This window comes from Microchirus variegatus (genome assembly GCF_963457635.1).
Source record: "Microchirus variegatus genome assembly, chromosome: 11".
Classification (NCBI taxonomy): Eukaryota; Metazoa; Chordata; class Actinopteri; order Pleuronectiformes; family Soleidae; genus Microchirus; species Microchirus variegatus.
Window position 1 is genome coordinate 12,123,418 of NC_139812.1, and position 14,037 is coordinate 12,137,454.

The 14,037-nt window shown below is 42.8% G+C and overlaps 1 protein-coding gene across 1 annotated transcript in view; it reads left to right on the forward strand.

Annotated features, from left to right (window-relative positions):
- adgra1b (adhesion G protein-coupled receptor A1b) overlaps positions 1–14,037 on the forward strand; it is a gene marked incomplete at both ends in the record, with an annotated part of 147,302 nt that overhangs the window by 93,942 nt on the left and 39,323 nt on the right. Inside the window, 2 exons of the mRNA XM_083898137.1 lie at positions 10,835–11,045; positions 11,466–11,674. Of these exons, the coding sequence (XP_083754263.1) occupies positions 10,835–11,045; positions 11,466–11,674 (420 nt within the window). The remainder of the gene's footprint in view (positions 1–10,834; positions 11,046–11,465; positions 11,675–14,037) is intronic.

Sequence of the window (14,037 nt, forward strand, 5' to 3'; positions counted from 1 at the left end):
AGATTACCTCTGCTGGAACCGCTCATTTATTTAAGCTGGTAACAGTTTTATGTAATCAGCTCCTTAAAAGACGTATTTATGTGGGGTTGAATTAGTTTTGCTCCAACATTGTAATAATTCGATCGATCTGAAATTAAGTCTCATATCGACATTACTTTTCTCCATTTGACTGACTTTTAAAAGCATTTATCGGCTACTTCACAGGGTAACTTTCAAATATAAACATTCAAATTAGTTCACACAATGCTGATTAAGCCTCCATCTGACTTTATCGCCGTTTCGCCGAATAGCAGCGTTGCTGAAATCATACCCTAAGCAAGTTAATTGTATATCAGCATCACTACTAATTAACGCACCATATTTACTCATTAAGTACTTTGTAAATGTCAGTCTTATATCAGAAGCATTACTGGGAGGAACATTTTATTTTGCTATTCAAGTAAACGGAGTTTATAAGAAGTTAATAAGACCTAATGGGCGCAAATCAAATTGTTCCTGAATGATATCTTCAAAGAAATCAAGTGCTATCGATATGTCAGTAATGGGGGTGCACGCAGTTCAGTTTTTGAAGAATGTAAGGTGCGCCTCAGTGAAATAGACCCAAACCTCTAAACTAAACGGAAGAGGTCAATCATCCATTACATGGACCAACTGGCTCACATATCGATAAAAAGGAATCACTTCAGATTATTCTGTCTTTTTAGATTCTCTAAGGCTTGGATCAAGGATGATTGTTGAATCGTGAAGCACATGCTAAAAGGGGGAAATGAGACAAAGGTCAACTGGTTGTTAACGCCATGACTTTGCTTGTTTCCTAATCACGGTGGAAACAAATCTCTGATGAATGACTCCTCTCCCTCTATCGGTCCCTGTCTCTCTGTGGTCAATGTGTACACTAAGTGGGGTGGCTAATAAGTCCCTGTTGGGTAACATGGCTGGCTCCCAGCTAATCACTTTTTGAGACAGAATCTTTGAAGTTTGCCCTCTTGTCTGATGCTAATCTGGGCCAAGTGGGCGCTCAGTCAGTAGATGGATGAGCATGAGCTGCTGTTGGTTTAGCCCGAGTTGGCTCTCCCCCATCCAAATTATGTGTCCCCCCCTCATTTCAGTAATATGCAATGGATGACTATGTAAAAGAAGAGAACACCGCAGGAAAAGCTATGAGTCAGAGTTATTTCTCTTTCCAGCTCTTCATAAAAATGTGAGTTTTTGCAGTTTACATTTTCAGTAATTCGAAGAAAGACAAAATAAACAACATAAATTTGCAGAATTGTTCCATCCTCTTAAGATGAATAACACCTGTGTAATATTACATTTTGATTCATTTACTTTACCTATTTAAATAAATATTCTAAATAATTACAATCTCTAACTTTAGCACACAGAAATGACAGTAGCATCAGATCGATTTACATATTTAAATTGAGTTTGAACAATACTGTAAAGCAACATCAGGAAAATATTGTTCCAAGCAGAATATTTTAAGTAAATGCATTGTGTGATTAACCTGTAGGCTGCTTTTGTGACGTCCTACCGATGATACATAGTTACTGCCCATCTGAAAACTGACTTTTACATACTGCACCCCTTCAAAAAAACATTTCCGAATCACGTGCGCATGTTACTCATTCACTCCACTTTTATTACCGTATGGCTCAAGGCAACAGTGTACTGCTACTGTGCTGAACAGGCAGTGGATTGACACCGGCTTATTACCCCTGTTTAACAGATTGGCTGACGAATCAAGTGTGCATCTCAAGGGATTGCCTTTGCTCAACATAAGCTCTGATCATTATCTTTTTCTCGTTTTTTTCTTCATCTTATTAAGAGAACTGAGATTCCCATCGTGACCATCACCATCATTGCCGCCTGCCCTATTGTTCACATTGAACTGATGGCCCTGATTGTGGAATACAAGCTTCCTTCTCTTCTCTCTTTCACGACATGTGAGTCAATTGGTTCTGGCCCCACTGTAGCTGTGGGGGTTGTGGGGGTTTAACTATGGATGGGACCTTCATTGATCAAAATATGGAGTGGGATGGGGGTAGCTGAACAGCTGGAGCGAGCTGACTATGGTAAAGCTTCAATAGATCGATTAAAGGGGTGTGCTTTTGAGGCACAAGAGCGCTCCATTAAATCTCAATCCTACGCTTTGCTAGCAGTGAAGTGTCTTGGATTCTTCAACATATCCATGAGTGGGGAGCTTGTGTAGAATACCAAACAGCAGCTATGGACAAACATCAAAAGATGCACACTATACATACACACAAGTGAAAAAAGAAACATCTAAAGCATTCAAATGACAGGGAAACATTGATTAAAGTCAATCTTTTGTGTACCAGTATGAAGCTGGAACTACCAGAATGGTGTATTATATCAGATTAGTTAAAATACTCAAAATATCTAAAATATTTATATATAATATTTATATAAGTGTTCATTCAAAGGTTACTCTCTTGGCGTGTTCCCACTGGGTAGAACTGTTTGGTTCTCTACAGTGTGGTACATATTTGTTTGCGTTTCCATTAGGAATGGTACCAAAATATCCGGCCCCAACAGTTTCATTTTTTCTGTAACCTTCTGTCTGGCTACCAGAGTAATGGTACGATATGGTCTGAGCTAGACCCATGACAGTCAGCCAGCTGATTTGGTGACATAAAAGCGTCTCGCTCCCCTGCCCGCAGTCTGTTCTCATACAAAGCTTGACGTCTTGTTGAGACAAATGGCCACAAAAAACGAGCTGCTGGATGTCCTCCTTTGTTGTCTGTTGTGTCTCTATCGATGGTGTTGTTGTTTGTTGCGTACAATTGTCCACACCCGGCCAAGGGCTTCTGCTTTACCATTCCAAAGCGTACCATACTGTACCAAACCGAACTGTACCATGATGGAAACACAACTTAAATGGCTTGCTCACTCATGGAGGAAAAGTTTTGATTCTGTGACGTTTTGCAGTTACTCTCCTCTGCAAAGAAGCAAGTTACAAATTCAGTTATTACTTCGTAATTACAAGTGAATCTACAGCAATGATTAGTATGTAAAGGCACACATTTTTTTATTGACTTTCAACATACTCGGGCTAGAATTTCAATAAAGCCAATGTTATGCAATAATATAAGACACACAAAAACAACCTATATAAGCGCATAATAAACAGCCGTGTGTAGCCTGGGAATGAGTTTGTCACTTTTGCCAGTGAGTTCATCGTCTGCCCTATGAGATAAAGATGACCACCAAAGCCATTACAGTTTTATTTGGTGCAGTTGAAGGATTAATGGAAAGGGATTAATATGGTAAAAGGAGTCCATAAATATAGAGCACTCTGCTTCTCTTTTTCTGTGCTTTAATTTGCTTCCCAGATCTGCTAGATTTGCCCTGCCAATGCTCAAGGACGTTGTGGAGAAGTAAAAATGAGAGAGCAGGGTATTTAAGACAATCTCGACAATACCTTCTCTTGAATTTTTAAACAGCCTAATTGGTGTTTAATGTGCAATAGACGTCGTGTTTGTCGTGTTTGTCCTGGAGGACGGAGGCATTTGTGTTGTTGCATCATCAACTGTAGTGATGGGACTGTAGAAGCCCCATTAAGCTGCGTGCGTGGAGATGATTCATCTCCAGCGCATTGTTCTTTCTCCTCCCTGTGATTTGTCTTTGGTGCGCAGACTGCAACGACCCGTGGACCCCGCACGCATCTCGCATTCATTTACGCAACAGCAGGTGTGAGTAGGTGCAGTGGGAGAGATGAATAAAAGCTCAACACGACTGTGTTGGAGAAACCCAAACGGGCTGCTGCCTTTTGGTAAATCATCATTAATTAGCAGCTTTCAGACCGCCTTGCTTCACTGTACTCGCAGACACTTTTCTTACGGGTTGATCAGATAAAAGCAATCGTTTATTTACATCTGGTTTTGTCATCTTTAAAGTCATCTTTTAAGTTTGATCTTTGCTGGAGACGAGTGGTCATGGTCTGCCACTGTAGCATGCTGTAAACCTGTTTCACCACAAGCGTGCATATTCATGTAAAGGCACTAATAGCATTAAAAGTGCCTTTACTTCTCCCCCTTTCCCTGCAACTGTGGTAGGAATTATTGTAAAGTCATACATACAAGTAAGGTTACCATGGAGACTCCTGGACAACACTATGCCTACTTGGCAGTGAATCATAAATGTAAGCAAGGACGATGGACCAACAAACTTCCACAGTTGTTACTATCTACTAGTAAAGATCCCATATTATACCTTATTTCTCCAAGTTAACCTAGCTCCCTGGTGTACTAATGAACATGGCTGTGACATGCTTTGGTCAAAATACCATAAGGATGATGCTCCACAGCAGTTCAATCACCCTGCCAAAACAGCCCTGTTCAGAACGCTCTGTTTAGTAGTATCTCTTAAAAAAAAAAAAAAAAAAAAGTAAAACAAAAGGGACAGGAAATGACATCAGCCACAGAGGCTACTGGGAGCTAACAGCAGCCGTCATATATAACATTTAACCACTGGACAGATAAATCCTCTGAGGCTGGAAATTTGTGTAGGACTCTGTGCTGCACTGTGGAGCCAACGTCCCAGTGAGCGCGGAAGTCAACATTGCGCGTGTTTTATCTCCTGTACTTAGACTGAGGAGGACCACAAAAACATGAGTGAGTCATCTTTTTTCACACTCCAGAGTCCCAAATATAAGTATTAAAATGATTAAAAAGTTTATTTTTGCATAACATGGGACCTTTAATACCCACCATGCATCATGTAAATGACACAAGATACACATCTCGGATCCCTCTGATTGTCTGCATGTGTGTGATGATTTTGAATTCATCACAGAATGAAGGCCAACTGTAAGGGTTTGACTCTACGGTATAAATCTGACATTACAATTAATGTGTTGCATTCAGTTCGTTTCCCCTCAAATTACAACTTGTTTGATGGCATACATTTTTGGGATCAATACTTAGTCTTTGGCTAGCCAAAACTGAGAGATTGTCATAAGCGTCACACGCAGAAAATCAAATTGCAACTGAAATGTAATAGAACGATTCAATCTGCGAAGCACACACACACACACGCACGCACACTTACCAGTTCACATTCATTTCACCTCTGAGCCAAATCTCAAATTGCAATCTGAAAAGAGCCAACGAGACTACAATTGTTCTGCCCACTCTGTCTTCAAATGGGGATCTACTTTAATCACGTTGTTCAAGTTGAATACTCACTTTTTTAGTTAAGGCTCGGGTTCTAACTTTGGCACGAGCGACTGAGCAAAGGTATCAGTGCAGTTATTCCTGCACGTCTGAAACGTCTAACCATCTGACAGGTGCAACAGAGATGAGAAATCTATCGATGAATTAGTGGCTCAACAGGACCTTGACTGTGTCACTTTTTCAGAAATCCCACATATTTGCTAAATTTAAGGAGGAACTCATGTTTATCCGTTAAGCCAGTCCAAATAGATAGAATAGGACCGTGTGCTTCTGACTGTGTGTATCACCTCCCGGGCACTGCTAACACTGCCACTTTACTGCTGCACCAAATGACTGGCCATTAATTCTGTCTTCCTGCCCTGCAGCTCAATCAAACATAAGAAATGTGAGCTTGGGTGAGAAAACATTGTGATAGTAAAGCATGACCTGAAATGGACTCCAAAAGAACCACAATATTGCTTGAGGAGAGGAACATAATCACTTTGAAAATACTTTGGTTTTCATAGCCTTGGAATAAACCTTTTACATGAAATGTTATTTTTTACTTTAGGCCTTGCTTTACGGAGGCTGCCATCTTGCGCCATTGTGTTTCTTTCGCAGTCAGAATGGACGAACCATGCCAGAGAGTGCATTTCACATTTTAAACACAAATGAAGAGTGACATCCTGATTGTACGTACCTTAGTTTTCCGATGCACTCTGCACCAAGTGCATCAGAAAACATCAGGAGTCCTTTGTTTGTCTAACCATTGAAAACGGTGGGTCAGTGACCCTGGAGCACGTAGAGCATGCGGCAAAAGCATTTGCTTTAAGTATCAGTTTCTGAATCTCAAAGATGAATAACAACGCTTATATTGAAAATATCACTATTTAATTTAAACCTTCATCTAATGTTAAATTTTCTCAAGGTACCACTTAAACCACAATGCCACATCAATAGGTAGCTTAAGGTAGCTTACTGAGATTTAACATGGGGACTGAAAAAGCATGCGATTTGACTGTAAGAATGAGATTCAAATTTAGTGTGGAATATACTGCACAGCACTGACTATGGTACAATACAGTACTTCATTGGTTCTATTAAAAGATGAAATCCCGAGTACAATTATTATATATAACTATATAAACCTGTGCAATTATAAAATCTTATGACTGACATTAACTCTTCACATATGGCTTTGATACAAGACGATTACATTCCCCTTACCTTGTCGGAACAGCTAAACAATAGAAGGCTTGTTATTATTAAAAAAAAATAATAATAATAATCAAAATATTCCTCCGATGTCACATTTTAGTACCAAGAAGCAAGGAATGTCCGGACAAACTTAAATGAACTCCCATGTAACGTTTTTGGCAACAGTTAAAACTGAAAAATCAACATTGAGAGAAAGCTCTACACATATATTCTGTTGTAATCACCACTATACGAGCATTGTCCCTTGTATTGACTGTTGCCAAGATGTTTGTCTAATCTACTGGTTTAGTTCCCTAACTCCACTAGCCTCGCTGCAAATTAATCTCATGTGGGATTGAGTATGAGTCGCTGAAACGGGAATTAAAACAGTGGAATTAAAAGACAGCTGCTCGTCGGTGGCCCGCCATGTTGGACGTATACATAAAAGCTGCTAGACAATGCTTCATATTTGGCATTTTGTTAAGCCCGCCTCTGGTGCACAAGCGGGGGGGAAAAGTTGGCCCAAAAAAAGTGGTTCTCACCAGACGTGGCTGCAGACCAAAAGCAAATCGCTGGCAGATTTGTCTGGATTCACCCAGGCTGCGACTCCCCTGTTTCTTATACCCCCTTAGTAAGTCACCTGTCACAGATATGCGAACATTTTTACTTGAATAAGTATGCCTCGCATAAACTGTGTCATTCGCTGTTGATGAATTCACATATCCAAGAATTACTACAGTGGGAGAATCTCAGAAGTTCACAGGTAGCACAGAAATAGAAACTCTGCATAGTTTGATGCAGTGGTACAGTATACGTTTGAATGTGTTCCCTTTTGATTTGGGTGAACTGAGCTGTTAATAATGAATGGGAGATGAGTCAGAGGAAACAAAAAACCTTTTTTCCCCTCCGTTTTTTATTCCAAGTTGTTTCTTATCACGATAACAGAGCTGCATGAAAATACATCCTTTTTTGGAGCTGTCCTGTACTGAGTCATAAGAATTACCTTTGCTTTAATCTAACAATGTTGGTTAGATTGATGTGGCATCAGGCGAGTGATGAGACACATTCATCTGATACATTTCTGGATATGGACAGGGCTGGTTATTACTGATTTTACTGTATTTGGATTTATGGATGTTCAGAATCTGTGAGTTTTCCCTTCTGCGATCTGTGCGGTCTCAGAGACTGAGCTCCTGCTGGCTCATTGTCAATCACCCTGCAGCGAATATTTTATGCTTTTACAACACAATGAATTCATTAATTTCTAATCCACGGTGCCTTTTTAATCAAACAATGCTGTCCATCTGCTGCAGCCTCTTGAATGTTTTTTTTTTTTTTTTGAGAAGGCACAACCCTGTGATGTGACAGTGTGAGTCAGCTGACTGAGGAGACTGTGTCTGACAGCTGAAGAACAGCTCTGCCTCTCCAAACAGCCTGATTTTCTGCTTCAAATCTGCTTCAGACCCACCAACCCCACCCAAACACAACCTGTCTGGAGGAAGCAGACTCTTGTTGGCATGGCAACCGTGTTGGACGGCGTTTAATTTCTCTTGATAAGTAATGCTAACAACACAGAGAAAATGCCTTTTATGCTGCAGCCGTGGCTCTCTTAGCTTTTTGTGCGAATTGTTATTTCCTTTTGTTAATATAATGATTTCACACAGTAGCAGCTGTGTATGGAGGCTCGCCTAATGTTACTCTTGAACAAACAAACTTATTTTCAGACTCCGAAACATCACGAGTAAAAACCGCCCACCTATTTGTCATGGTCATTGTGTCTTTGACCATGTCTGCGCTGACAGTACAGCACAGAATAATATGTATGCAAATCTTTCATCATGTTTGTCAGCAGTTCCCCCTCAAATGGGGCTGAGCTCATGAAGATGCCCTCTGAGCTAAACTCATCTCATTCATAGTTCTGCCTGTTGTTGCCGCGGTGCGAATAAATAAATTCACCTCTACTGCAGATACGTCTTTCTGAATTGTGGATGATTTTACAATAGAAAACAATTATTGGCTCTATTAATATTGTTTTGTACCTCATTGTCTTCTCAGCTTTAGCAGTAACCACCGCTCCACCTGTGAAATCCATGTTTTGCCCAGGGTCAAAGACTGCTGTTGTGTTTTTGCCCTGCAGGCAGTTGTGCCTGTTCTGTTGAGCGGAGCTGTGAATCGAGAATCAAGGAGCAGGTGGAGAAAGGACAGAGACAGGAAGGTGGACAAGAGGGAACGGCCTGAAATAGGAGGTGATGGCTGACATTCACCCGGATGCCCTCTGCGAGGAAAGGAAGAAGTGAGGAGAGAAAGGAAGGGATGAGGAGGAACGATCACTCGGAGAGACAGAGGGGGAGTGTGTGATTATGGTTACTAAGGCTACAGCATGCTGCCCTGTTAGCAAGGGAGGGGCTTGAAGGTAGTCAGACAGCTGAGGTACATCCAGCTAAATCAACTCTGAAGTGTTAGGTCCCCGTTGGGGTTGGGGGGGGTGGAAATGTAGCTATGTAGTTCTGCTCAAGAGGAACACAGATTATAGCTTATAAAGGGACATTGTACACAACATGGCTCATAGCGCACCCTCTGGGCTGTAAATCCCTTTGATGCGCCACATAAAAGAGGATAAAAGATGTAGAAAGAGATGAAAAAAAATAAGTGTATGAGATAAGATTTCTTTTCTGTGAGATGTACGCTTTGAAAACGTATCCTCGGGGGGGAATGGAGGTCACCTGCCATCCACGCTTGCCGTGTGCGGCGGGACCCTTAGAAAACTCTCAACTGGCACCGAGGCACAACTCCACCCTCCCTCTACCTCCTTGATGTCTGTATCCCACAGGACATTTTGGAGACGAACCGCCGAGCTTAAGCTGCTCAGGGGAGAGGAAACGATGCAACATAAATTTCAATGCATGGCTTCCCCGCCATTCGCATCCAACATCCACTACAGGATCACAATCGATAGCTTTTCAAGAGTGAGTCAATACAGAAACTAATAGCCAACAAACCCTTTGCTATGGAACCACTTCCTGCTCCACTCATACAGCATACGCAATGCAAAGGAAATGTATTTAGACACGCCGTCTGCCACCAATAGAGTTAATTGTAACGGCCAGGAGCGTCAAAACAAACCTCGCTTCACACGCTACACAAATATAGACAAATAAGCTCTTGTTTGACTTGATGAAGAAATTTGGCCATTTTTCCTCCTGGATATCGATTGTGCCGAATGTCTGACTAAGCAGCTCCTCATTAACTGTAAGGGCACTTTATGGGCATCCACATTCATCTTGGGCAGGAAGGTTCCCTCCCCTTTGGGTTAAAAGTGCTGATCTTCTCACACGAGAGAGGGTGACGTGAGTGAAAGCAGAAGAGAATTGACTCCGTCTGGAGAGTTAGCCGCCTCCCCCGCTTTACACCGTCCTTGTGTTTTGTTATGAATATATGTAACGTGGCCAGCGTCCCCGTCTGCACCCTCAGTGTGTTTCCTTCTTCCAAGAAAGCTGCTCTTGATGTAAGAAATGTGCCAGTAATCTAAGTTAATATTTGAATTATGTCCTCCGCAAGTCTGTGTTGTGTTTCATATGGTGACGAAGGACACTGAGCTCTTCTCTGAGTGTTTGGTTAGTGTGTATTTCCATGAACACATAAAAGCCTGCACAGAAAAAAAAAGATGATAGGATGTATGGAGTTGGGAGAGTGGCCACACATGTTGGTCTTATGTGCTGCTGACGCTGTCACTCTGGGAGCATTTTGATGATTAAACTTGATCTTTTGGCCACGCTGAGTGCTGCCTGTCCTGTTGGAGCAGTGGGTCCACCCACCCTTGAGCAATATCCATGTGTCCTCCAGTGGTGTTGGTTCCTGCATCCCTATAGCAACGAGTTGTTGTGGGACAGGGCTGCACACATTGAATGCTTATATGTTCAGCATGTAAAAAATGTATTTAGCTTTTTTTTGTGTGGCTGCACATGTTGCTGTTGGGCTTTTGTTTGCAGTGACAGCAATTAAAAACAACAACAATTTAGATTCAAAATGATGCTCTTAATTCCCTCTATTTACTCACATCATTTCAGGGGATGTCTCATTCTTTTTCTTTTTTTTTTAATTCTTTTTTTTTAAACTGAGGTTCTGTGGAGTTTATAGGCGTTGAAAAGAAGATAAAGTCAGACTGGTTGTCTCTTTAAATCAAGCTGCAGTGTTGATGTGCCCTCAACCTGAAATGGTAAGAACCATTTCCACCTCTGCGGCAGGGAGCCTGACCAAATAGGCGCACTAGAGCGCTTCAAACGTGATTCTCATTCCCTTGGTCACTTGTGGTCTGTGTATGGTCGCCTCCCCTCCTGGAGAGCAATTTGGCAGGCTTTTCTACAGGACTTTGTTTTCTTTCTTCTTCTTCTTTTTAACCCTCTCGGATATATTATTAGATATTATTTCCCTGTGTTTTTTTTTTGTTGTTCCATCCGCAGAACTCGGTGGCAGTCGCCTCAATCCATTTACCGCTGGCTGGTACGCCTCTCCCCTCCTCTGCGTTGCAATCTGTTGATAACTCCACTTGCAAGCTGCAGTTCATTGTGTTTCGCAATGGGAAACTCTTTCCCTGCACGGGGAATTCGTCAAATCTCGCAGACGATGGGAAGCGCAGGAGCGTTTCAACACCAGTTGCTTTCACCAAATTAGGTAAGAGGAAATCCATTTTTTTTTTATTATCATGCGTGTGTGATGTCAACGCTGTTCACTGCTGCCGACAACATGCCAGCACGCACGCACGCACGCACACACACACACACAATTTGTGATGCGCAACATGTTATCAGACGAGCGTCACTGCAAACTGTGCATGTTGCAAGAAAAAACTCTTTGCTCGTTCATTTGAATGAATGAATGCTGTTTTATTGAGTGAAGTTGAGATGATCCACATCACTTCACGCATCAGTCAGCGTGACACCCGTGTGCTGTCTGCATGTGCGCACTTGTGATGCGATGTGCTTGTGCTCATGTGCACACAGGAGTTTTGCATGTCTCTTTGGCCACAGCGCTTCGCAGACTTTTTTCCACTTGGTTTACCTTGACTGGATGTGTCGCTGTCTCTGCTTGCAGATGGGTGCAGCCTCGGGAGCGCCGTGCACTCGGTCACTATTGCTCTCAGGCACTTCGCGCTGGGTGTAGACCCCACCGCAGCCTACTGGGATTTTGACCTGCTCGATGGACACGGTGGCTGGAGGGCAGAGGGCTGCCACATAACAGGCTCCGGGGGCAACACGACCACTATTCATTGCACCCATCACAATAACTTTGCTGTGCTAATGGTGAGTAGTCTACTGTGTTGGTACCAGTGTCATTCATTCATTTTAGCACATACACCCCCCACCACTACCACCACCTCACACACACACACACACACTCAAAGTGTCACCACGGTTAAGGGCATATTTTTTTTTTTTTGGATTAATTGCATCGTTTCCCCCCCCCTCACCATGGAATAAAAGGAGTCACGTGTTTTAAGAATCACTTCATGCAGGGACCTTTAAAAGCTTCCTTTATTGTTGCCCCTTCAACAGAGGGGAAGGGACTTGTCGGATGTGCTGCAGGGATTTATTGGCTTTGGAGTGGGCTATGCGCTACGCTAAATTCCACCCCTGTATCCTGGAAATAAGAAGTTGCGTGTGTTGTATATCGCCACGTTTTTCTTCCCCGAACAGCAGCAGCAGCAGCAGCAGCAGCACAGCAGCTGCATAAGAGGCGATGCTCAGGAGAAGGAGCGCCTTATGCCAGGAGCTCGATTTGCCTCTGAGCGCAAGTGGTTTGCTAAGTGGATGCAACCATTGACGAGCAAAAAAAAAGAAAAAAGAAAAATGTTGGACTGTGAGACATCGCGTCGCTCTTCTCTGTCGCTCAACTTGGTCTCGACGCCGTGGAGATGCCTTCCACAGCTGACGACGCTCCTCGGTTCGAATTGATTTCGTGAGGATAACGCAGCAAAAGCGCAATGGCATCGCATCGCTCAGTCGCTCCATAGAGCCGCTGCGCCTGGTCCGCCGCTTCTTTTTTTTTCTCTGGGATGAAAAGAAATCCTCCGGATGTTTACCGAAGAGTGGGATTCGTTAAACTGGGAGGTCAGTTCTCAGTAGAGCATGGAGGAAAAAAAAAAAGTGTTGTGCTTGAGATTGTCGGTGCTTTTACCTGCATATTTAACGCAGCCGCTCTTCAATTGCCTTGTGTGGAGATGAGCTGGCTCATGGAGCGAGAGAGAGAGAGAGAGAGAGAAAAAAAAAAGCCGCATAGAAATGTGAAAGAGTACACGGAGGGGGGGAAAGCGGCACGGGGTGTGAGTGGGGTGTCTGTGGAGAATACTAAGCTGCTGTCAAATGGAGAGCAGATGTCAGGTTGTCATTGTGCATGTGTTTTGTTTCTGTCACACACGGGCTTGGGGAGGCGCGCCGTCACTGGACAACAACACTGTGGCTGTCACAATAAACCGAAATCGGCGATTTTCGCCAAATTTACCTGGCAGCGCATTATTGATTTTCGAACTTCGACGCACGTCAGACAAGTAAAAGGTACAGTCGTGCTCATGACAGGGAAGCTGCTACAGACAAGCTGTGTTTTTTTTTTTTTTTTATGTGGCTGAGTGTTGAATGTGCGCCGGAGATTGCGCGTTTACTAATGCAGTCACCACACCCGCCTGGTCTCTGCAGTGCCCGAGAAAAGGACCATTATTTACGGACTTGTGACATCATTCTCCTATTGGCCTCATCTGAAATGTTTTACAGTGCAACCATGACCCGTTTAGCGCTGGGTGGCTTCGGCAAGTACTGGACCTGTTGCATAATCTGTTCCACATCAAACTGAGAGGAATTCCTGTTCACTGAGTTGCTGTAAGCAAAATATTTTTAATATGGTTTGAAGTAATGAGGCTCTGTAATGAAGCACGTGTGAAATCACTGATAAAACACACAATGTCCCTGTATTTTGGTTTCCTAAAGGAAAGGACCCAAGGTAACAAGTTGCAAAGTCTGTTTGACCAACATCCACAGCTGCTGTGATGGCCATGTTCTCGTTTTCGGGGTGTGAAGTGGTGAAGTGGTGTTCCAAGCAGTTGCATCAACACATAAACAGCTGTATCACCTTCCTCGGCTCCCAATAATCCTGCTAAATCCCTTGTTATATCAGCTGTCTGCATCTCATGGTGCATCTGTGATGTTGGACCAACTCACAGAGGGTTACTCACAAAGCATGACAGCTTTGATAGATGAATAATGCAACAAGATCATGGTGGAGGAAAGAGGGTGGTGGGTGGAGAGGGTTGAATTGACTGAAAGGCACAGTGCACATTCCTTTAACAATTCAGGTTTTTATTAGGGTACTGTGTGTGTGAGTGTGTGTGTGTGTGTGTGTAGTCCGATACAACAGTCATTTGGGATATAAACAGTGTTTCAGTGATGGTGTTTTTGGAAGAATTGCACATTTAAGAATCACTCTCCTGTGGCTTTGTGATCAGAATATAAATAATGGACTGAACCTCTGTTTGCTTGAGTATATATACCACATTATTCCCGCCGCTGTGCAGTTTGATGGATACGTGTAACAAATGCTTATTAATTTAGTTGACTTCATCTTGGACTGGAAAGCAAGACCGGGTACACAAAACCTAGTGATGGAGATTGTTTCG